The sequence below is a fragment of the Hippocampus guttulatus genome, chromosome 7 (genome assembly GCF_054856545.1).
Source record: "Hippocampus guttulatus isolate MCC_2025c chromosome 7, RoL_Hgut_1.0, whole genome shotgun sequence".
Lineage (NCBI taxonomy): Eukaryota > Metazoa > Chordata > Actinopteri > Syngnathiformes > Syngnathidae > Hippocampus > Hippocampus guttulatus.
The window spans coordinates 6,457,364-6,481,899 of record NC_141267.1 but is presented as its reverse complement, the minus strand read 5'-3'; the positions used below and the strand labels follow the sequence as shown (position 1 = coordinate 6,481,899).

General features: G+C 40.6%; 1 protein-coding gene across 1 annotated transcript; it reads left to right on the top strand.

Annotated features, from left to right (window-relative positions):
* Nucleotides 1–1,270: 1,270 nt before the first annotated feature.
* On the top strand, nucleotides 1,271–10,912 carry lurap1 (leucine rich adaptor protein 1). Its single transcript, XM_086116639.1, has 2 exons — nucleotides 1,271–1,597; nucleotides 8,972–10,912. The coding sequence occupies exons 1-2, from the start codon at nucleotides 1,271–1,273 to the stop codon at nucleotides 9,830–9,832; spliced, it is 1,188 nt and encodes a 395-aa protein (XP_085972765.1). The 3' UTR covers nucleotides 9,833–10,912.
* Nucleotides 10,913–24,536: the final 13,624 nt, after the last annotated feature.

Here is a 24,536-nt window from a genome sequence, read left to right as displayed (position 1 = left end):
AGAACAAGACAAAGCAAAGGCGCTTGCAAAATGCAAGGAAGCGTATAACGCAAAATCATTAGTCACACAAGGACAAGGATAATCCAATCACACCGAGAATAATACTGTGACAAAAACACTACTTACTTGAGCAAATACAAAGCGCGTACGACAGAACAATGAGGCAAGGTCATGAACATCTCGAAAAATCAAATACTGAGCAAGGCTGACTAATTCGACATTGACATGTCGGCGTGGCAGTCCTTTTAAAGGCAGATGATGGTTAACGCTGGTACCCAGGTCGCGGATGGAGCACGGACCAGCAAAACAGGGTAAAGTGCCAATCTCTGGGAAACACCCTTTTCTCCAGCAAGATATGAGACAAAACAAACACACACAGAACATGACAGTGAGAAGAGCTTTTCATATGTATTTGAGAGAACTGCTTCATTGTGCAATTAAAACAACCCATCTGTATTGTTTCACAGATATCCTTCAATGTTTTATAATAAGAAGGTGTATGCTGTTGTTTATAAAAAAAATAAAATTAAATTAAATCGGGATTGGCACTTCAGGCATTTTAAAGATCGGAGCTCATGATAAGCCTGAAAATTGTGAGCGGTGAACACCTAATTTGATATGACCTATAAATGGTGGCACAATACATATTTTACCCTGCATTGTAATTTATAGCTATGATGTTTCAGAATAAAAATCCACCAGTTGCTGCACCTCGCCCTTAATTCATAAATATGATCAAATCTATTACAATATTAGATATTATTATTATTATTATTATTTATTATTAGCAAAACTGGATGTGCTGGGGGGAAAAAAACGGGGGCAGAATCAGATCAGAATCACCCCCCCCCCCAAAAGAACACCTAGAAGAATGTGCTCATCAATATAATTTTCAAAAAGGTTTTTGTTGTGGTTCCCCAACCACAGTTTGTCTTTGTAACGCGTTCGTTGTTTTATTTTGGTAGTTTTACAAACAGTTCAACATGTTCCTTTTTTTCTTTAATTTTGAAAACCCAGTAGCGGAAATAATGTGATATCATCTTTGGGTGGCTTTGACAAGTCTGTGCTGTGGTTCTCAGCTTCTCTGCGGCGAAGCGACTGTCATCATGCAGGTGGAATGTGCTCAGATTGGCAGCTGGTAGCGGACTTCCAGCTGGGAGAACTCTTACCGAGGATCTCGTTCCGTTCTATGTAGTTGCGATGAGCGGTCCGATGATGACAGTTTGTTTTTCCATACTGGCGCAGTCCGCCTCAGCCGGACTCGCATGTGATGCCACAGAGTAGCCTACTGCGGGAAGTCACTCTCCTGACAATTTCGGAGCAAACAACAGGAGGAAATCTGTCTCCATCAATTCTTTTCAACCAGCGTTCCATGACCATGATGGATGAAGGAACTTCTTGTGAGAACGCTCCAGACCTGAAAGACATAGAGGCGAAAATCGGCCGGAAGACCCCCGAGGGTTTGCTCAGGTGGATGCGGGAAGAGGCATCCTCGCACAGGGGAGAAGACAAACTGGCCCTCGCCGCGCAGGAAACAACGAAGGAGACTGGGAAGAAGAGCCTGGATGAAAAGATCACAAAACTGAGGACCGAGATGGTAAGTGTGCGCGTGCGTGAGTGTCAGGTGCGCGCTTCGTCAAATTGAACTTGACTCAAATGTGTTCGTTGCGTGCCGTCGGCAAATGCAGTCGTCAAGTATCCGTCAATGCAGTTCTGTCGTTGACAAGTAAATATTGAGTGTGAGCAGGAATGATAAACAGTGAAGTGTTTTGGGTCCCTCACGTGTCGTACTGAAATATACGAGTGGTGACTCCGTTAAACACAGTCCAAAGTATCCTTAAGGAGCAAAATTAAGTGTAGCTATGATGATCTAGGTCAGTGGTGTCAAAATTCGGCCCGCGGGCCGGAACCGTCCCCCAGGAGGTTCAATCAGGCCCGCAGGATCATTTAAAAGTGAAAAAAGGCATGGACATGGAATGCATATTTTTAATAAGGTGCAATTCACGGAGTATCCGAGTGATCAGAGTAGAAGACAACATTGTTTTGGTCAAAGAAGAAGACGACAGCAATCTCAGTCTTTCACTGAGACGGACGCTATCAAGGACATGTGAATACTTTATTCTTTACACATTTAATAGCAATCTCCTTAGTTTCGAAGGTGTAGGCAGGGATTAAATTTAGATTTTATATGCACATGTGCAAATGGTTTAAAAATTCATTTCTTTATAAATCTTGTTTCATCTTAAAATGCATTACTATATTTTTCAAGACCATATTACTTGTTAAAATTTTGTGCCTTAGTACAATCAGTGGGATCAGTTGCAACACATATATGTGAATGACAAAAGTAAATTGCACATTTGTCTAAGGAAATCCAAGGTGCTTCATGAAATGCTTTGTAAAAAATATGTTCATTAAATTTCAACATTTTCAAAATATTCTTGTGCTTCTTTAGACCAAAACAAAGGAAAGACATGTTACTTTGGTTATTAATAGCAGAGTATGGAAAAATTTAATGGTCCGGCCCACTTAACATCTACCGAGGTCATATGTGGCCCACAATGTGAAATGAGTTTGACACCCCTGACATAGATTAAAAATGGAACATTTATGACTCTTGGTGTAATACTGGCATGATGGTTGAATTTTGGTTTTACTTTTATGCGCAACATATTTTAATTGAATCATCGAATAGTAAATACAATGTTTTATTCTAGATAATTAGACACAGTGTTAATGTTCCAACTGTGCATAAAGTCACAGAGGCGTGCACGAATATTAAACACACTTTTCAGAAATAAAACATGTACCTTGTTTCTGATGACCTCTTGGGCCTACTACACCATTTTTATACTGCATAGTTTTTAGAAACCATAAGGGTAAAAATACATGTAAACATACCTGTACATATAAACATATAAATACAGAAACCTTTTCGACCTACTCAGATTTGTTCCTGCTTGTATTGAGTGTGTTGGGGTATGGGTCTGTGGATGGTATGAGAAAGAATGACTTCCCGGCCATGTGCGTTGTGTTACAAAGGCAGACATCACAAGCTCTGAGTTGCGAGGTTACAGGCGTGCGCACGCACTGGAAAAGTTCAGGCTCAAAAGATGTTTTGAATATTTTGATTGTAGCTTGCTGTCCTTTAGAAACGTGCTGCATCATTCTGAAATGTTTTCTAATATTTTGGTAAAATAAGCTACCTCGCAATAGATTAGATGAGACAATAAGTGCTCAGTGGAAGCGTCATTTATTTCAGACAATGTACCCATCGTTATATTCATGCCAGTAACACTCCTTGAGTTTAGTTGACTGAAGTGCTAGTTTAGATTGGCACATTGACAAATGACTCTTCGAGCGCCACCAAAACAACCGAATGGATTGACAAACATGTTTGGGCTTGAATGATTTTTGAATGCAGCAAAGAGATACTTTCTATTTGCAATAGTGTGAAAATTGCACACACTTTAACATGCCACCATGCGTTTCATTTTTCTGTGTGAGTACGACACGATTGTAAAAGTGTAGCAGTAGACTTATGAACATTGCACTTCATCAGCACCCAGCAGCCCCCCCCCCCCCACCCCAAAAAACATTTTTTTTCCATTTTCCTGGGGACCACTAGTGAGAATTTGCTTCCAAATGACTGGGCTCTGTCTCTCTCATTCTCTTTTGTTCTATTATTTTTTTTAACAAATTTTGAAAAAGCTTGAAGCATACTTTTTTCTTCTATGTATCTGAAATAGATGCCTCCAAAGTGACAAGTGAACTCTCCTGTGCTAACATAAATGCAGTAATTATGTTGTGAGTATGTGTGATTTTCTCACTTTTCTGAGACGTTGAATCTTCTCCATCCCTATTTGTAGAGTAACAATAAAGAATAATAAACGCATGCATTCTGTGATGTCTTTCTAACCATAGAGAAGTATAATACAGGCTGCAAGTGTCTGTTGTAAAATCACACGAGCCTTTGGGGCCTTTTTTTATGTAAATCCTGTGCAGTGTGTAGCATAACTGTGTACAGAATCTAGGTTGGTAAGTTTGAAGATGAGAGAGAGAGAGAGAGAGATAGAGAGTGAGGGCTGCGCCACTGTGGGAGTGGTCACAGCCTAACAGTGGCCAATCAAAGCAGTTCTTTTTATTCCCTTTAAATGCATCTTACTATTCGCACTAGAGTCTTGATATGGCAGAAACGCATTTGTTCCATGAAGTGGGCACTTGGAAACCACGCCCCTCCCCCGATTGTTCGTGTGCTTCCCCCTTGGCTATTCCACCCAGTGGAATTATTTAAAAAATATCTCATGCAATAATTAAGAGGGTTTGATTCCCATTGTTCACAAATGTATGAATGAAATATGTCATGCTACACCAATTGTGTACCCTGTACCAGTGTTCAACGTGGTCTGAGGAGGCGCAAGGTTTAGACTTTCTGCCACCAAATTCTCACTCCGCCAGCTACCTCCAAGACACTCCTTTTGCTCACCCAGCTTGCCGGAGTCTTGGTCTGCAAAATTCCTGCTCACAGCAAATTCGGTCACTTGCCTGCTTTTGTGCCATGGTGCACATTCTTGCCCTTTTACCGTAAAAGGAGTTTACCTTTTCACTCCTGGAGGAAGCTGTGCAGGAGTCACACTCCAAGGTGAAATGCCTGCAGGGGGCACGTGTTTAATTTTTCTTTCCTCTCACTTGCTCTCACCTCCTTTGAGCCACATCTTGGGCAAATGTCAGTTGATGTCCAATTTCTGTCCAAAAACAAGAGCAATGAATTAGCCTGCTATCTGTCACACTGCGGATATTGGCAAACAGCTCCCTCAAAGGGTGCCAAAGACATACTATCGTTGCATAAATGAGGCCAAATCGTCAATCTTCAGTCACATATTTTGTTTTAAAGTTTACAGTGTTGATGTAAAGAATATGGATCATTCAGTTCTGATTCACCAATCAAGACTCACATGACTGCATTTGGTTTTGACATCAAAATGTGCTGTGGTTTGCAGTATGTTGTGGGTCAAGGTGATTTTATACAGATGGATGACGCACGGGACGTTGAAAAAGATCGTAGTCAACCCTCTTTTTGTTTCATGGTGAGTGCAAGGATGCCAACCGTCTTCCCGAGTTCACCCGGCAAGGTGAAACGACACCAGGGGACATGAGAGCGGTTGTGCAGAATGAGCTGGGGGCGGGTGGCCCGTTGCTGCTGTATTTTTGAAAGCCTGTCGCTGCTCTTTCTACTGGCAGTGATTCAGCAGTTAAGGAGGCGACTGTGTGACTTGGGAGGCAAGCGGAAGCATCTATGTCATGGCAGGCGTTTGCATTTGTAAGATCATCGTGTCAGTTTACCAAAAGAGTATGTCCACGTACCCCGGGGTGTAAAAGCGAGTCACTGACAAGCTAGATTTGTCATTTATAATTCAAACACGTATGAGTATCACATGCCGTCTCCAGTTTCCTTCCTTCAGCAAAACTTTACAGCATCTCTGAGCTCCCAGACTTGATTTTCCAGCCACAATTGGACTGTTTGGATTCATTCGTGCCGCTCACACTTTGCCTGTGTGCCAGTTGGCCGACATGAAGCTTGCTGATAAAATAGCCACAGTGTTCATTTTTTTTAAGCAGAGGACAACCGGTCATCATGCGATGTTGATGCAGAAAAAAAAGAAATCATCTTTCAACTGTAGAGCCTAATAAAATCAACCGGGCTTATCCCTTCTCCGAAAATCCCAGAGGAGAGAAACCACCAAAGTTCCAAACTCCATTCAAGCCACAATTTCTTTTGCCATGTGTTTAACTGAAAAACAGTCACAGAAAGGCTCCAAAGAAAACTACACCCGAGCAAATGTCAAACAAAATATCCGTCAGTAAAAAAAATTGAAAGAGGCTTTTTGGCAGGACAAACTTTCTTTCTGATGTGTTTGCAAGTTGTCGGATGGTCTTTCCTGGTTCCTTCTCTCGAAGGAGTAGCCACAAGCTTGCCTCTAATTTAATTCCAATAAAATATATCGATTATCGGTGGTAGTTTTGTTCGGCCTTTTTGCTGAGCAGGAAAGCATCTTTGGCATCGAATCCAGTCCGTGTCATCCATCCCCGTTCTCATCATCGTTTGATGCTATTTGACCTTTTCCAAAGAAAGGTCCTATTCATAATGAGGACGTTTCACTACATAAAGAATCATCATTGTGCTAGATAATCAAAATAATGGGAGTGATTAACCAGTGTGAACTACAAGGGAAATACACGATCCTATTGGCATACATCTTAACAGTTGTGATGCATTTGACATGATGGAAAGCAAATACTGCATAACATTTAAGTACCGGTAGGTCGTATAAGACATGGCTTGACTGAAGTCATTTCATTTAGATCTTCCACTTTACTCTCTTTTTTTCCAAAAATAAAATGGGCATTGTTGGATTGAATAGGCAAGGCAAGAAAGCTTTATTTTATTTCATATACAAGGCACCATAACTCAATATGCTTTACATGATGAAAAGTCCAACATTTAAAAGCAATGCAGTCATGCAATCATGCAAAATCTGGACAGTATTGTATACGTGCTACATCTCATCTGGATTTGGTCGCACGGTTAGGACATTTACAAGGTCCTTGGACTTCAACCTGATTGTAACTTTGTTTTGAAATTTGTCGATTCCGTTTTAGCATGGCGCTCAAATAAACTCACTCACTCAAAATGCAAACGATTCCGGAAGAATTGGAATGCTAGTCCCGGTTTCAAAATTAATTTTTACCCGGATTTTTGCAGGTTGTTCACTTAGAAGCTACACTATAATGTGAGTAGGCATAATAATTGTTTTGCGGATTTGGAATAATATGCAGGACATAGTACAGTATTTAAATAATATTAAAATTTTAAGTGAGTTGATTTTGTCAAAAGACAATACAAAATGAATTCATGCACGCAATGTTAGTTTGCTGTTCAGCAGTTTTGTACCATCTAGAAATGGTACATTTTATGCGAGAGCCCTTTGCACTGGGAAAAGAAAAAGCACAGCATTTACATGTATTGAAAAATGTATGATGGAAAATGAAATATATGAAGAGCACCTATTTTGTCCACATGTATTCATTTTTGTCATGGTTAGAAAGTGCGTGGGCTTATGTGGACCCCCCCCCCCCCCAGTAGCACTGATGAAAAATTGCAGCCCCCTCCAGCGATTGAATTACCCATCCCGGAACTCAACAGGACATTTTTTTTTTTTTTATATCTAGTGAAGACATGCCGGTTCAAGAAAAAAAAAAGATGTGACACGCTGATGTTGGACTGCTTTGAAGTCGTAAATTCCAAAGAAAACGCAAACCACTCGGGTTTTGTAAATCCTTCCGATGCTTGCTGGAATGAGTCAATATCCTAACATCTCGTGTGACATTATACCTGATCGTGATTCGAACCAAAATGGATGACTTGAATTGAGAAGCTACTGTATCACAGCAAAGAAACAAAACAATGATTTGGCTCCCCACCCTCAGCTGCAAAACCGAGAAGCGAAGAACACAAGAACTTTGTTAGTTTTATGCTACCTCAGTGCTGACGAGGCCCTGGAGAACCTTTTACGGCCACTCTCATTAAGCCTTGACCGTCTGCCAGCCTCAAACCTCAAGCCCACCTCTCAAATCACCAGTGTGTTGATCACCACGCACTCACGTAGACATGCTGTGGTGCTACTGCAGGGGTTAATCACACATGGGCATTACGTGTCTTATATATTTAGCCTTAGACTAGACATAGTAACAGTACGTTTGTGTGCTGTGTTCACTGTCAAGAGTAACTTCAACATCAGATGGTTGACTGAATGTTGTTCCTCTACCCTCAAGTACTGTACATAAGCATACAATGGGGGTACATCTAAATTAAATCTGTTTTGAGGCACTGTCGAGATTGTAAGTGAGATAGTTGTTCATCTCTCTTTGCCTCTTCGTCTCCTAAATCACAGCGTCACAGCACACGAACAATGCAGGCTTTCTAAAGAGGAGGAATTCTCATATTGAGGCTAAATATACTCGCACTGCCTCAAACATTTTGAGCTTTTATGGAGAATAATTGGGTTGTAATAATCCCTTTCAGATGATGAATGGGAGATATGAGAGTAGCTCTTGGGAAGAAGAGTCATTTTAAACGTATGCCGATGGAAGGTGCCAGACAAACATTATGTCAACTGTGAAGTACTTTTAGAAAATCACAAACGAAATGTTTTTATGTCACAAGTACAGTCATTTAAAAAAATACATTAAATATAGCATGAAAATATGATTTGTATTTCATAAATTTGACAATGTAATCGTTTTCCCAAAGTGAGATCCTGACAAGCGACAAACCCGGAAGTGTGACGTCACATCAAGACAATAGTTGGGCTCACTATGGAAAATGTCCAAATGTCCAAAGCTAGATGCATCCTCTTTAATCTAAATGACAGAATCTCCATTATTTTTCTGCAAATTAATCTATTCGGCTCACCTTAGTTATTTTCCTGTTTTCAGCACGTAGGTTCAGAAAAGCCCTCATGTTGTTCAAGTTCAAGTCAACTTTATCGTCAAATGTGCTACATGTGCAACATACAGCACAGATGAAATTTCTTTCCTCTCAACCACAGGAGAGAGAGAGGAGCCGCTGCGGGTGCCCGCGCCACCTTCGAAAGAACAGTTATCATAAAATGACAAAATAATACAACACAACACATAAGACACAGACAGTCGTGCAATCTCAACCACTTTTTCTGCATACACTTTGTTGATTGAAGCAGTTGTAGATGAAATAAGTGCGAATCAAAGTGTCCTTTCACCAGTAGATCAAAGACGTCATGCTGAAAATGTGCACACGTCTGCTTCAAGCTAAGTTTGAAAGCAAACAAGAAGCTGTGGCGTTCATTGACAAAAAATTGATTGGCTCATATCTCCTGTCAAATAAAAGAGCAATTTATGTATCTGATCAAGTTCTTCCCGCATGTTTTCACAGGCACACTTGCGCTCCGTGGACATTAAGATCCTACAGCAGCTATTGGCGGTCCACGAAGGCATCGAGGCAGTCAAGTGGTTGCTGGAGGAGCGCAGCACGCTAACAAGCCGATGCAGCAGCCTGACCAGCAGCCAGTACAGCCTGGGCGAAGGCCCCGACACCTCCTGGAGAGGTTCCTGGAGCAGCCTTCATGACCCCAACGACAAGCTGGACAACATTTCCATCGGTAGTTACCTGGACACCCTGGCAGACGATCTGGATGAATACTGCCCCTCTAGCTCAGAGTCAGCAATCTGCTCTTCCACGCCACAGGTCTCTGAGGCCGCCGCTGGGGGCCGGACAGCAGAAGTTTCCACGGTTTCGGGTACTGCGACTGGGGAGAAGCCTGGGGCTAATGCAGGGACTGGAAATGGAGTTGGAATAGGAATTCGGTCCCGATCGAATGAGGATGGAAGTGGAAAAGGGCCCGTTGTTCTCAGCGATGTCAATGGGAACGGGATCGTCGGAAGTGAAAGTGGAAAGCCACTGCTTCCGAGCAACATTCCTGAAGCTCGGCCCAATGCCGAGCAAGATGCTTCAGTTCGCACTAAGGATTCAGAAACAGGCCTGGTTTCTTTGAGGAATACCCAGCGCCAGATCATCAAACCTAACGGGAACCTAGAGAAGATGACAACACCGACAGGCAGCCACACTCGAATGGGCCTCAGTGAAAAACTGGGCATGAAACAGAGCCCTAAACGTAAAGCTTACAAAAATGCAAATGTTGACTTGGATACTTGCAAACTAAATGGCAAAATGCATCTGGAGTATGATGCTCACTGGCGGTGGGTGCAGTCACAAGAAGATGTGACGTTTTTGTGACGCTACTGACCAGCCAATCATTCCTTCGGATAATTTCAACAAATGGCCATTGGGTTGCTTCCACTGCAATAAGATGCTGACGGCAAAGGAAAAAAAAAAAAAACAACAACTCATTTTTCTATTTGCACAAATAACATTTTGGTGGTGTCAATACTTGGATCAATGCACACGAAAGGATTTTGATCATTTTCAATCAGTGTTAAGTAACAATACTACCAATCTAAAATCCTTTGCAAAATTGTTTTCTCAGGCTCCTTCTCATCATTCTCCCTTTGAGCTTATATTTCTGTTCCAAGCCCAGTGAGATGATCTCTGAAATATCATTTATAGATATTAATGTCATGTTATGTGGACTGTTGGTCGCAAAATACAGTCCTTATTAATACAACTTCATATTTAGTGGCACGACAAAAAAATGTGGCTATAAATGATCGATCTGTAGCTATAGTCCTTTAATAAAACTGTGATTGTCACTATCTAAACCATGTCGATATAGTAGAAGACCAAAGTTTTTCCCTGTTTGACTCTATTTGGGTCAGCCGATTATTCAAGTCTGTGTCCTAGTATGTATACCGTGTAACTGAAATATATCAGTTATATGCTACTTGCTGACGTATTAACACGGGCAACACATGTATTACACTGAGTGTTATGATCTGTCAGCATGTTTGTCTCAAACACGTAGTGAACCTGAGCTAATGTCAGAGGGTGCCCCCCCCCTCCCCCCATTCTGTGTACTATGCACATGATGTCTCTACTGTATGTGGAACTAAAACCCTCGGCGCTTAACCTATCATCTGCCATATGTTGATGTCATGGTACAGCTCCACTGTACCTTTCATGGCTAGTTGTCGGTGCGTTTTGAATATGCCTTCTTGTTAAGACCCAAATGTTGACCTAATGACGTCTTTATGATGAGCAGATTTGTGCCTGATTGGTGAAAACCTTAAATATACTGTACGTTCTGTGCCCGGCCTGTCCTTTCCCTCTTGCGATAAACTGTTGTTGCGAAATCGGGTTATCAATGTATTTTTGCCTGCTCCTGCCTTCTGCTTGTGTGTATAAATGGCTCGACCATCAGTCTGTGTGTGCTCTCATCTGAACAGTGTGTGTGTGTGTGTGTGTGTAGTGTACAAATCTAAGACTAGTTCCTCTCTAAACTTATCAGAAAGGGTGGTCCTCACTCCTTATCTGGAGTTACCCGGACCTCACTAAGATAGTCAAACAGGAATGTGTGTGTGTGTGTGTGTGAGCGAGAGAGCAAGAGAGAGAGAGAGATTGGGCCTCTTCCCAGTTTTGGAATACAGTATCTCTTTAAACATGTTTGTTTGTTTGGTTGTTCTTTTTTAACTCATTTTTGTGGGCTTACATTTTTTTCACATATCACTCAACCAAGATGAGCGAGTTGACTGGAGAGGGGAGAATGCATAATTTTCAAAATCAAACTTCTTTCATCCATCCATCCATTTTCTGAACCGCTTTATCCTCTCAAGGTTCGCGGAACTTCTTGCACACTGAGTGAGAAATAGTTTCTCCGTTCTGAACCGTCAGCACTCATCCTCCGACATTGCCCGCCACCTTGTCAGGTGCCATATTGCGCTGAGCCACCGGGGCGGCCACCGAGTTAATCAAGCCCTGTCTACTGCTTTGCTCAAATATAGGGAAGATGAAGGTGACATGTCTACATTTTAAATGTCTTTTCATTTTCAGAAGAAAATATCTACTTATACATATTAAATTATTTGAGTGTTTTTAACAAGTGCGCACACACTTGGACAAACACGACCACCGCAAGTGTTCATCACCAAAATAAATCAGTATTCTCAGGAGAAGACAGTTTGTGGTATGCAGAAACAACATTGAAGAATCATTAGGTAGTATCAAGATAGAATGTTATAACCAGAACCTGTTATGCTTAACATGTAAAAGATATGTTCAGGAAGAGGTTCAACTAAAACGGGAGAATTCTGCAAGATGTCAGAAGCAAATTAATGCACTGCACGGAACAATCTGTTTTGTTAACGGTAGTGCCAACTATACTGTATGCACCCGCCATCTTGGCAGAAAGTGTACATGAGCATTTTTTTTGTTTTTTGGAAAGCCTCGTCAGGGTTTTGTTCATGGATGTCACTCACTGGAACTCATGTGGCTCCATTTATGTATTGAATGGTGCTTAAAATCTTGGACCAACATTTGCGGAAAATGTGTTGGCCTAGTTATGGCTTCATTTGTAAAGAGCAGAAATCCATTGGAATGTGGATTATTCAAATTGATATGCATCCCATTTTACAATTGCATCCATAAGTGTCTGTGAAATGATGAATTTGTAAAGCTTTTTAAAAATTGCTCTACCTTTTATCCTCACTAGAGTGGCTTTCGGCAAGACCCTGGACTGGTCAGCACAGCACATATACTGTGCAGACAAACAATCTTTCAATCTTAATTAAAAACATACAAGATACATAATTACAGTCAAAATTTTATAAACCGGTCTGGCACTTTGTTGGATTCCCTGGAATATTTCCTTTGTCTTCTGCTTTTCTTTCCACTTTCCTGCATCACACCAGTTTGATGGAAAGTACTGCACCGCCTTCGTCAGCATGTACATGCACACACAAACACACACCCATGACTGAAGACATCACGCGCCATACAGAAACACTGTTAACTGGTTAAGGAGTGCTACTTAAAATATAACATTTGGAAGGCCTTTTCCACCTCTAAATTACTTTCCAACAGGAGTAGCGTCTACCTTAGTTGGACAAGCCATCTGCTGTATCGACATGGCGTCATCAGAGCCCTCCTTCCTCTTTTAACATATGTGCTGGCTATAAAGCAACATTGCATGCCAGAGAGACTGTCTGCTCCGCTAGTTTGTGGTTTTCTTTCCAAATTAGCGCAACCATATGTGTGGGGGGTGGGGGGGGGGGCAATGCAGAGAGCAAACCTGTAAAACCCATTACATGAATCCATAGTGCGTCTCTTCCACAAATCCATGAGATTCCGCAAACTGATCACTGTATGTTCAGTTTTGAACTGAACATTGTTTCAAAGCAAAAACCTGTCAGACAATCGGGGAGGTGACGGGTGGATGAAATGGTTTGTTCACATTTAAGATTGACGCTCATGACTGTATAGACCTGAAATACCTTTTCGCAAAAGTTGCTAGACAACTTTTCTTGCTTCAACAATTTCAATTTTAAACTGCGGGTTTATCAGATGTCCACATCGTCTGTGGAGTCTGTCGACCTTCCCTCCCTTTGCTAGTTCGTAAGTGACGAAGTCAAAAGTGTTGTGAGCGACTGGCTGAGACATCAGTCCAAAGCTTGTTATGCTGAGGAAATATGGAAGCTTGTGCACAGATGGGGAAACGTGTGTGACAGTGCTGGGAGACAACATTTGAAAAAAAAAGGTAAGCTTCCATCTGTATTGGAAATTCTTATTGAATGACCCTCATAGTTTGCCAATACTTCTCACCTTCAAATGGTCTGTCAAGTGTGACAACTTACTGTATGTGAAATATAGTTAGCAGTAACTTTAGCTATTGCGTTTAATGAGGCCCCACAGCAGGGGTAACTAAAGCACAATAAAACACAGCAACAGCCTGGCGCAGTGACGCCGAAACACGAACAGCACACACACTCACTTAGTCACTCAGTGTGTGTGTATGTGTGTGTGTGTGTGTGTGTGAGAGAGAGAGAGAGAGAGAAAGCATGCGTTTGTATGCATATGGGAGGACTGAACTGCCACTATGATCATGTATAGTTTATTTGAGGCTAGAGGCAATAAATAATACACATTGATGCATTCTTATCACAAATGCTAATAACCAGTTTTCCTTATTTTCTTTTTGTTTTACCAGAGACCTGGCACTGCAGTGGACTAGTTATTAGCGTGTCTGCCTTGAATGTTTGAGGTTTGGGATTCCAATCTTGGCTCTGACCCTTCTTTGTCAAGTTTACATGTTCTCACTTTCCACTTCTCATGTGGATTTTATCCCAGTACCTTGGCTTCCTCTCACAAATGAAAACCCAAGATCGTCTGTAGGAGTGTTAACTGTTTGTGATCTGCAATTGGCTGGGAACCAGTCCAGGGTGCACCCCACCTCTCACCCAGTGGGCTGGAATAGCAAGCTAGCTATCCGACTAGCCAGCTAGCTAGCTATAGTTAAATCAGGGGTGCCCAAACTTTTTGGACCGAAGATCGTCTTTTCGATCAACCAACCTCCCGCGATCGACCCGTTTATGCGCACGCACATCCATCACGTCAGGATAAGCAGTGGCTGTTAGATGATTTTCCAATACCATTGAAATGAAGTAATCTGTCTCATGTGAACATGTAGGTGTATATTAGGAGTGCGAATCTCTCCAACGCATGCGTTGCAATGCAACAATTTAAGGAGGAACCATTTGATTCAGTTCGATTCAGTGTCATTACGTTTCGATTCGATACGACTCAGTTCTAGGAACTATTCAAGTTAATGAAATTCCAAGAAACAACAAATCTTCACCAACATCAAACCGATTATTACCAAATCAAAACTTTGATCGGCCATTGGCCCGTTCAAGCTTGTGCCGGTGCACTCACGTCATTTCACTCTGAAGCCATTTTCAGATTCAAATCGGCTTTTGTTACAACCCATAGTGTATATAGTATATAGTTTGTTAGTAATACTACATGTACATGTATCTATCTATCCATCGAGATTTATTTATTTGTTTATTTTTATCCAAAGTACCGTACTGATTGTAATTTGATATCCACAGAACTCATGGGTCTAAGAAGTCATCTGTAAGAACCAAAACTAAGAACTAAGAACCAGATCACAAACACTACTGTTTACTTCAAGGTTGAATCATATTCATTTCATTTGAAGCTTTCATGGAGTATTGATTTGCTCATCCGTAGGCACAGAGTCAAGGCTCTTATGTTTGAACTTTACTTCAAGGTCTTTGGTGGTCGATATTATTTTGAACATCAGAGACAGCGCTGATACAGTGCAGGCAGCATTTCATTGCGGAAACAGAAATTGACTAGCTTGGAGTCCATGCAGAAGATCGAAGCATGAAAAATATGTTCATAAGAAACTGCAAGCTGACCTCCATGGGTGGATGATCACAGATCGCCACTGTGAAGCATTTTGAGACCGCTTTCCACCCTGATCATTCGTGTCCATCTGTCACAAAACACCATCACTGTGACTGCCCAGGGAGGTGTTTTAAGAGAGCCCAAAAAAACGACCATGTATAGTCAGGCATTTTTGGCAGAAAAAAACGACCATGTATAGTAAGGCGTTTTTAGCCGAAAAAAAATGACCATGTATATATAGCAAGGCATTTTTAGCCCCGAAAAAAACGACCATGTATAGTAAGGCGTTTTTAGCCGAAGAAAATGACCATGTATAGTAAGGCATTTTTAAGATAAGATAAGATAGGAAAACCTTTATTAGTCTCACAATGGAGAAATTCCCAATTCACAGCAGCAAAGTTATGAAAGGAAGAAGTAGAACAACAAAATATAGGAGCTGCTGGAAAGGCAGCCACTCTCGCGGCGCCATTTTGCAGTCAAAATAACAAAAATAACACAACACAACACATAGGACACAGACAGTCGTGCAATCTTCACCACTTTTCTGCATACACTTTGTTGTCTGAAGCAGTTATAGATGAAAGAGGAGAGGATCAAAGAGCCCCAAAATATAATATAATGCCTTACTATACATGGTCGTTGTTGACGCTAAAAATTCCTTACTATACATGGTCGTTTTTTGGGGGCTAAAAATGTCTTACTATACATGGTCGTTTTTTTTCGGCTAAAAACGTCTTACTATACATGTTCATTTTTTTCGGCTAAAAACGCCTTTACATACATGGTCGGGTTTTTTTTCGGCCAAAAATGCCTTACTCTACATGGTCGTTTTTTTGGGGCTAAAAATGCCTTACTATACATGGTCGTTTTTTTAGGCCAAAAATGCCTGACTATACATGGTCGTTTTTGACGCTAAACATTCCTTACTATACATGGTCGGTTTTTTTCGGCTAAAAACGCCTTACTATACCTGGTCGTTTTTTTTTTTGGCCAAAAATGCCTTACTATACCTGTTGGGGTTTTTTTGGCCAAAAATGCCTTACTATACATGGTCGTTTTATTGCGGCTAAAAATGCCTTACTATACATGATCGTTTTTTTAGGCTAAAAACGCCTTACTATACATGGTCGGGTTTTTTTCGGCCAAAAACGCCTTTTTATACATGGTCGGGTTTTTTTCGGCCAAAAACGCCTGACTATACATGGTCATTTTTTTCGGCTAAAAACGCCTTACTACACATGGTCATTTTTGACGCTAAAAATTCATGACTATACATGGTCGTTTTTTGGGGGCTAAAAATGCCTTTCTATACATGGTCGGTTTTTTTTGGCTAAAAACGCCTTACTATATACATGGTCGTTTTTTCCGGCTAAAAACGCCTAACTATACATGGTCGTTTTTTTCGGCTAAAAACGCCTTACTATACATGGTCGTTTTTTTCGGCTAAAAACGCATTACTATACATGGTCATTTTTTTCGGCTAAAAACGCCTTACTATACAAGGTCGGGTTTTTTTAGGCTAAAATGCCTGACTATACATGGTCATTTTTGACGCTAAACATTCCTTACTATACATGGTTGTTTTTTGGGGGCTAAAAATGCCTTACTATACGTGGTTGTTTTTTTTGGGCCAAAAATGCCTTCCTATACATGGTCGTTTTTTTGGGGCTAAAAATGCCTTACTATACATGGTCGTTTTGTTCGGCCAAAAATGCCTTACTATACATGGTCGGTTTTTTTTCGGCCAAAAACGCCTGACTATACATGGTCATTTTTTTCGGCTAAAAACCCCTTACTATACATGGTCAATTTTTTTCGGCTAAAAACGCCTTAGTATACATGGTCGTTTTTTTTTCTTGGCCAAAAACACCTTGCTATACATGGTCGTTTTTTTCGGCTAAAAACGCCTTACATATACATGGTCGTTATACATGGTCATTTTTTTTCAGCTAAAAACACCTTAGTATACATGGTCATTTTTTTCGGGTAAAAACGCCTGACTATACATGGTCGTTTTTTGGGGCTAAAAATGCCTTGGAATACATGGTCGTTTTTTGGGGTTAAAAATGCCTTGCTATACATGGTCGTCTTTTTGGGGCTAAGAATGCCTTACTATACATGGTCGTTTTTTAAAAAATAAAAACGCCTTACTATACATGGTCGTTTTTTTCAGCCAAAAACGCCGTGCTATACATGGTCGTTTTTTTCGGCTAAAAACGCCTGACTATACATGTTCATTTTTTTTCGGCTAAAACGCCTTAGATACATGGTCGTTTTTTTCGGCTAAAAACTCCTGACTATTCATGGTCGTTTTTTGGGGCGAAAAATGCCTTGCAATACATGGTCGTTTTTTTGGGGCTAAAAATGCCTTACTATCCATGGTCATTTTTTTCTCGGCCAAAATCGCCTTACTACACATGGTCGTTTTTTTTTACTAAAAACGCCTTACTATACATGGTCGTTTTTTTCGGCCAAAAACGCCGTGCTATACATGGTCATTTTTTTCGGCTAAAAACACCTTACTATAATACATGGTCGTTTTTTTGGGCTAAAAATGCCTTGCTATATACATGGTCGTTTTTTTCGGCCAAAAACGCCGTGCTATACATGGTTGTTTTTTTTCGGCTAAAAACGCATGACTATACATGTTAATTTTTTTCGGCTAAAAACGCCTTACTATACATGGTCATTTTTTTTCGGCTAAAAACGCCGTGCTATACATGGTCTTTTTTTTCGGCCAAAATCGCCTTACAATACATGGTCGTTTTTTTCGGCTAAAAACGCCTTACTATACATGGTCGTTTTTTTCGGCTAAAAACGCCTTACTATACATGGTCTTTTTTTTCGGCTAAAAACGGCTTACGATACATGGCCGTTTTTTTCCGGCTAAAAACGCCTTACTATGCATGGTCGTTTTTTCGGCTGAAAACGCCTTACTATACATGGTCCTTTTTTTTCCGGCTAAAAACGCCTTAATATACATGGTCGTTTTTTTCGGCTAAAAACGGCTTAGTATACATGGTCATTTTATTCGGCTAAATGCGCCTTACTATACATGGTCGTTTTTTGGGGGTTAAAAACGGCTTACTATACATGGTCGTTTTTTTCGGCCAAAAATGCCTTACTATATACATGGTCGGTTTTTTCGGCCAAAGATGCCTTACTATACATGGTCGTTTTTGACACAAAAAAATTCCTTACGATACATGGTCGTTTTTTTGGGGCTAAAAATGCCTTACTATACATGGTCGTTTTTTTCGGCTAAAAACGCCTTACTATACATGGTCGTTTTTTTTTCGGCCAAAAATTCCTTAATATACATGGTCGTTTTTTGGGGGCTAAAAATGCCTTACTATACATGGTCTGTTTTTTCGGCTAAAAACGCCTTACTATACATGGTTTGTTTTTTTTCGGCCAAAAATGCCTTACTATACATGGTTGTTTTTTTGGGGGCTAAAAATGCCTTACTATACATGGTCGTTTTTTTTGGGCTAAAAATTCCTTACTATACATGGTCGTTTTTTTTCGGCCAAAAATGCCTTACAACATGGTCGTTTTTTTCGGCTAAAAACGCCTTACTATACATGGTTTGTTTTTTTTCGGCTAAAAATGCCTTACTATATACATGTTTGGTTTTTTTCGGCCAAAAATGCCTTACAATACATGGTCGTTTTTTTGGGCTAAAAACGCCTTACTATACATGGTCGTTTTTTTCGGCTAAAAACGCCTTACTATACATGGTCCTTTTTTTTACGGCTAAAAACGCCTTAATATACATGGTGGTTTTTTTCGGCTAAAAACGCCTTACTATACATGGTCGTTTTTTTCGGCTAGAAACGCCTTACGATACATGATCATTTTTTGGTCGGCTAAAAACGCCTTACTATACATGGTCGGTTTTTTTCGGCCAAAAATGCCTTACTATACATGGTCTTTTTTTGGGGGCTAAAAACGCCTTACTATACATGGTCGTTTTTTTTCGGCCAAAAATGCCTTACTATACATGGTCGTTTTTTGGGGGCTAAAAACGCCTTAATATACATGGTCGTTTTTTTCGGCTAAAAACGCCTTCCTATACATGGTCGTTTTTTTCGGCTAAAAACGCCTTACTATACATGGTCGTTTTTTTTTCGGCCAAAAATTCCTTAATATACATGGTCGTTTTTTGGGGGCTAAAAATGCCTTACTATACATGGTCTGTTTTTTCGGCTAAAAACGCCTTACTATACATGGTTTGTTTTTTTTCGGCCAAAAATGCCTTACTATACATGGTTGTTTTTTTGGGGGCTAAAAATGCCTTACTATACATGGTCGTTTTTTTTGGGCTAAAAATTCCTTACTATACATGGTCGTTTTTTTTCGGCCAAAAATGCCTTACAACATGGTCGTTTTTTTCGGCTAAAAACGCCTTACTATACATGGTTTGTTTTTTTTCGGCTAAAAATGCCTTACTATATACATGTTTGGTTTTTTTCGGCCAAAAATGCCTTACAATACATGGTCGTTTTTTTGGGCTAAAAACGCCTTACTATACATGGTCGTTTTTTTCGGCTAAAAACGCCTTACTATACATGGTCCTTTTTTTTACGGCTAAAAACGCCTTAATATACATGGTGGTTTTTTTCGGCTAAAAACGCCTTACTATACATGGTCGTTTTTTTCGGCTAGAAACGCCTTACGATACATGATCATTTTTTGGTCGGCTAAAAACGCCTTACTATACATGGTCGGTTTTTTTCGGCCAAAAATGCCTTACTATACATGGTCTTTTTTTGGGGGCTAAAAACGCCTTACTATACATGGTCGTTTTTTTTCGGCCAAAAATGCCTTACTATACATGGTCGTTTTTTGGGGGCTAAAAACGCCTTAATATACATGGTCGTTTTTTTCGGCTAAAAACGCCTTCCTATACATGGTCTTTTTTTTCGGCTAAAAACGCCTTACGATATATGGCCGTTTTTTTTTTTCGGCTAAAAACGCCTTACTATACATGATCATTTTATTCGGCTAAATGCGCCTTACTATACGTGGTCGTTTTTTTCGGCTAAAAACACCTTACTATACGTGGTCCTTTTTTTCGGCTCAAAACGCCTTACTATACATGGTTGTTTTTTTGGGGCTAAAAACGGCTTACTATACATGGTCGTTTTTTTCGGCTAAAAACGCCTTACTATACATGGTCATTTTTTTCGGCTGAAAACGCCTTACTATACATGGTCTTTTTTTTCGGTTAAAAACGGCTTACTATACATGGTCGTTTTTTTCGGCTAAAAACGCCTTACTATACATGGTCCTTTTTTTTCGGCTAAAAACGCCTTAATATACATGGTCGTTTTTTTCGGCTAAAAACGGCTTAGTATACATGGTCATTTTATTCGGCTAAATGCGCCTTACTTTACGTGGCCGTTTTTTCGGCTCAAAACGCCTTACTATACATGGTCGTTTTTTTGGGGCTAAAAATGCCTTACTATACATGGTCGTTTTTTTCGGCCAAAAATGCCTTACTATACATGGTCGTTTTTTTGGGGCTAAAAACGCCTTACTATACATGGTCGTTTTTTTCGGCTAAAAAGCGCCTTACTATACATGGTCTTTTTTTTCGGCTAAAAACGCCTTACTATACATGGTCGTTTTTTTCGGCTAAAAACGCCTTAATATACATGGTCGTTTTTTTCGGCTAAAAACGGCTTAGTATTCATGGTCATTTTATTCGGCTAAATGCGCCTTACTATACGTGGTCGTTTTTTCGGCTAAAAACACCTTACTATACATGGTCGTTTTTTTCGGCTAAAAACGCCTTACTATACAAGGTCATTTTTTTCCGGCTAAAAACGCCTTAATATACATGGTCGTTTTTTTTCGGCTAAAAACGGCTTAGTATTCATGGTCATTTTATTCGGCTAAATGCGCCTTACAATACATGGTCGTTTTTTTCGGCTAAAAACGCCTTACTATACATGGTCGTTTTTTTCGGCTAAAAACGCCTTACTATACATGGTCGTTATACATGGTCATTTTTTTTCGGCTAAAAACGCCTTAGTATACATGGTCGTTTTTTTGGGCTAAAAACGCCTTACTATACATGGTCGTTTTTTTGGGCTAAAAACGCCTTACTATATACATGGTCATTTTTTTCGGCTAAAAGCGCCTCACTATACGTGGTCCTTTTTTTTCGGCTCAAAACGCCTTACTATACATGGTCGTTTTTTTTTCTTATCCATATCCATAAAGCGTCTCCTCCTTCTCTGCATTGCTGATGCAGCTCATAGAAATGTCAACTGCATTTGGACGCTTGAGTACACAAATGCACATTCATCGCCATGCTCACATATTTCAAAGACAATTGGCTCCGTAGTTCATGTGAGTTCATAACCACACTTGACTTTTGTGATCCGTCTAGGTCAAGTTATCGGCGCTGACTTCATCTGTTAGTCAAATGAACCGTAAGAAAGTCTGCCCTCCAACCCCTATTCATGATGGAAAATAGCCTCTCAGGCTGATGCTTAAGATCTCGCTTATTCCCACATCAAAGACATATTTCAAGGGGGGTGGCGTTAGCAAATAGCAAACAAGTCCACAGAAGCACGGGGCGTCCCCGCGTTACATGCGGCCATGTGGACCCCTGGCTGAACCAATTAGGTTTTAATTGACTGCCGGAGTGAAAGGGGGCCTTTCAACTGTCCCTCTTTCACCCTGTTAGTCAAAGACAAGCACGCTTTGTGACACACCCACCCACTGATCTGAGGGCATTCCTCCGGCCCGACCCACTTATGGCAGACATGTCCTCGGCCAGAGGGCTGTCCCCGGTTGTTGTTAAAAACGTCCACATCATGAGCTCCACCATAAATAAGTAGATGGCGTTTGTCTTGCAAGAGATAAGGGGCTAATGGTTTTGCTTCCATTCAGTGAGCATGTGGAGTCACATTTCAGAACCTAGGAAAGAGAAATCAATGTTTTTTTTAATGGTAGCTTCTAAGCATAAGCTCATTAGTCCCCATTGATTCTGAATAAGCCAAATGTTCTACACACACTCTTAGGAACTTGAAGACATACTGTACAATTCCATTAGTATACAGTGTAAGTAGAGTGGAACCTAAGAAGCCAAATCAACATGCACGTGTGGAGTCACATTACGCATGCATGCATTTTGAGGGATGACTGGAATCCTCTTGTCTGGTGAATTTGGTTTCAACCTTATTTTCTATCCATTGTCACAGGGGAGGAGCGAAGACATGAGGTAGACGCAAATACAGTGAAGCAGGAAGGCGGAGCAGTATGGGTCTAAAAAAAAACAAAAAAAAAAACGTTTTTATAAAACAACAAGGAAAAAAATGGCTCATGGAACGAATTAAAATACTGAAGTCCCATTCCCCCGAGCAAAAAATTGAGAGTGTCAATGAAACACAAAGAAACCAAAATAAAAAAACTCATCACTACAAAAAACAAACAAACAAACAAACAAACCATCCATTTTCTAATCTGCTTTTGCTGACAAGCACCACAGGCGTGCTTGAGCCTATCTTCGGGTAGTCGGCGGGGTACACCGTAAACTCTTTGCGAGCCAATCGCAGGACACACGTTCACACACAGTCCCGCTTGGGGACAATTTTGAGTGTTCAATATACCTACCATGCATTTGTAAGGTGGGCGGGGGGGAACCAGAGCACCCAGATAAAACCCACACAGGTACGGGGAGAATATGCAAATTCCACACGGGAGGCTCGAGCTGAAATCGAACCCTGCACCTCTGCACTTTGAGGCTGATGTGCTAACCAGTCAACAACCATACCCAAAAAAAAAAAAAAAATAAAATAAAATAGGTTATGTGAAAGCTGAGCAAGAGAAACAATGAACCGACAAACACTGAAAGGGAACTCAAGACAAGCAAGCTGATGAGACAATGAAGTACTGTACATCTGGACAATACACCAGTTGCAAGAGGGAGCTGATTGGCTGACACAAGGGACTGGGTCGATGAGAACAAGTGGAAACAAAAACCTATAATGAGGTTTTTTGACAATAGCTTTGATCGGGTGCATTGTTGCACTCTGACATCTGACATTTGACAATATCTCCTTGCACTTCATTCTTTATTTTTGATAGACCCTCAAATGCTGTTTCAACTGTTACTATCATGAGGCACCCACGTCACCGGCTAGGTGTTTGCACTGGGTTATTTATCAGGGTTTGTGGCGTATGCACCTGTGGCACTTCACATCAAATAATGTTCATGCTCCAAACATAATTGTGGGGTTTTTTTTCCCTAGACTATGGCAATAAATTTTTTGACTCTTGAATCACCTTCCTTCCAAAAAACAATCACTATAGGTTCATTGAGGGCTCAAAATTGTCTATAGTGGAAAAAGTGTGACTGTTTACACGTCTTATATATCCCCTGCACTCGGCCGGCGACCTGTCCAAGGTGTAGTCTGTCTTTTGCACGTTAGCCAGAATAAGCGCAGACTTTGAAGCATGAGAAATTATGTTGTTGTACATCAGCCCATTTTTTGGATGGGGTCACTTATGCAACTCATCAAACCTTTCTGGCAGAAAAGATCCTGATAGAATGTCACGGAACGCTATCAGTAAAGTAAAATATGGCTCGGCCTGAAATGAGTCATGAAGCATCCATCAACGAGGCGATGTATTTACAGACTGAACTGACTGTCTTCCCAAAACCTCCTTTAAGGCCTCCACTCAGGGAGGGGCCACGAGAGAGGCTAGCATGAGTCGGGAACGCTTCTGTCTGCACGTTGTTGATTTTACACCAAATATTCCCGTCTCGGTTTTGTGTTTGCTTGACAAATTTGCTGCTCCAAACATCATTGTAGTGATGTTTTTATTCATCAATGTTCTCCAAATTCACATCTTTCATCTAAGGGTATATTTTTAGCTTTTTTTTTTTTTTTTTTGGTGCACCCTTGTGAATGTAATGATGTATTTCCACACAACTGAGCTGCATTTGAGCTAAGATTACAGATTACAGGGTGAGAGAGGATTTACATTCCCTGGGAGCCAAAGTGTGTCCAGCATGAAATCGTGCAGTGCCAGGCAACCAAAGCTCTGTGTTTACAGAAAGAAGGACCAGCGTGAGCTTGCAGGGCTCTCCTAACCACCAAAGGAGATTTCCCCTCATTTCCTTTGTGGTTGTGGAGTTTTTATACTGAATTTGCCACACTTTGACCTTTGGCCTTATGTTAAGGCCTTCAAAGCCACCATGAAAAAATATCGGGAGCAAAAGCTCGTCATTACTGCAGCATGAATTAATGTCAGGCGATCAATGAAGGATTTACAATGTCAAGCTGCTCAAAGCTTCTCTTGGTTCCCATTAACTAGGTTGATGAACATGGACATCACAACACACACCATTTTTTTCATCATCTAAAACACATCGGGTGCTTGTGACAAATGCCATACTGTATTTTGGCCAACCATAAATACAGAATAATTTCAAAAAATGCAAATACGGTACTGTATTGTGCTTTCGATCCGTACATCTGTAAGATCACTGTTTGTTAACCTTTAACCAGTGAATGCCGTAACCATTCGAATGTATTACTAATTGCACCCCCCCCCCCCCAAAAAAGAAAAAAAAAACGTCTTGAAAAAAAATGTA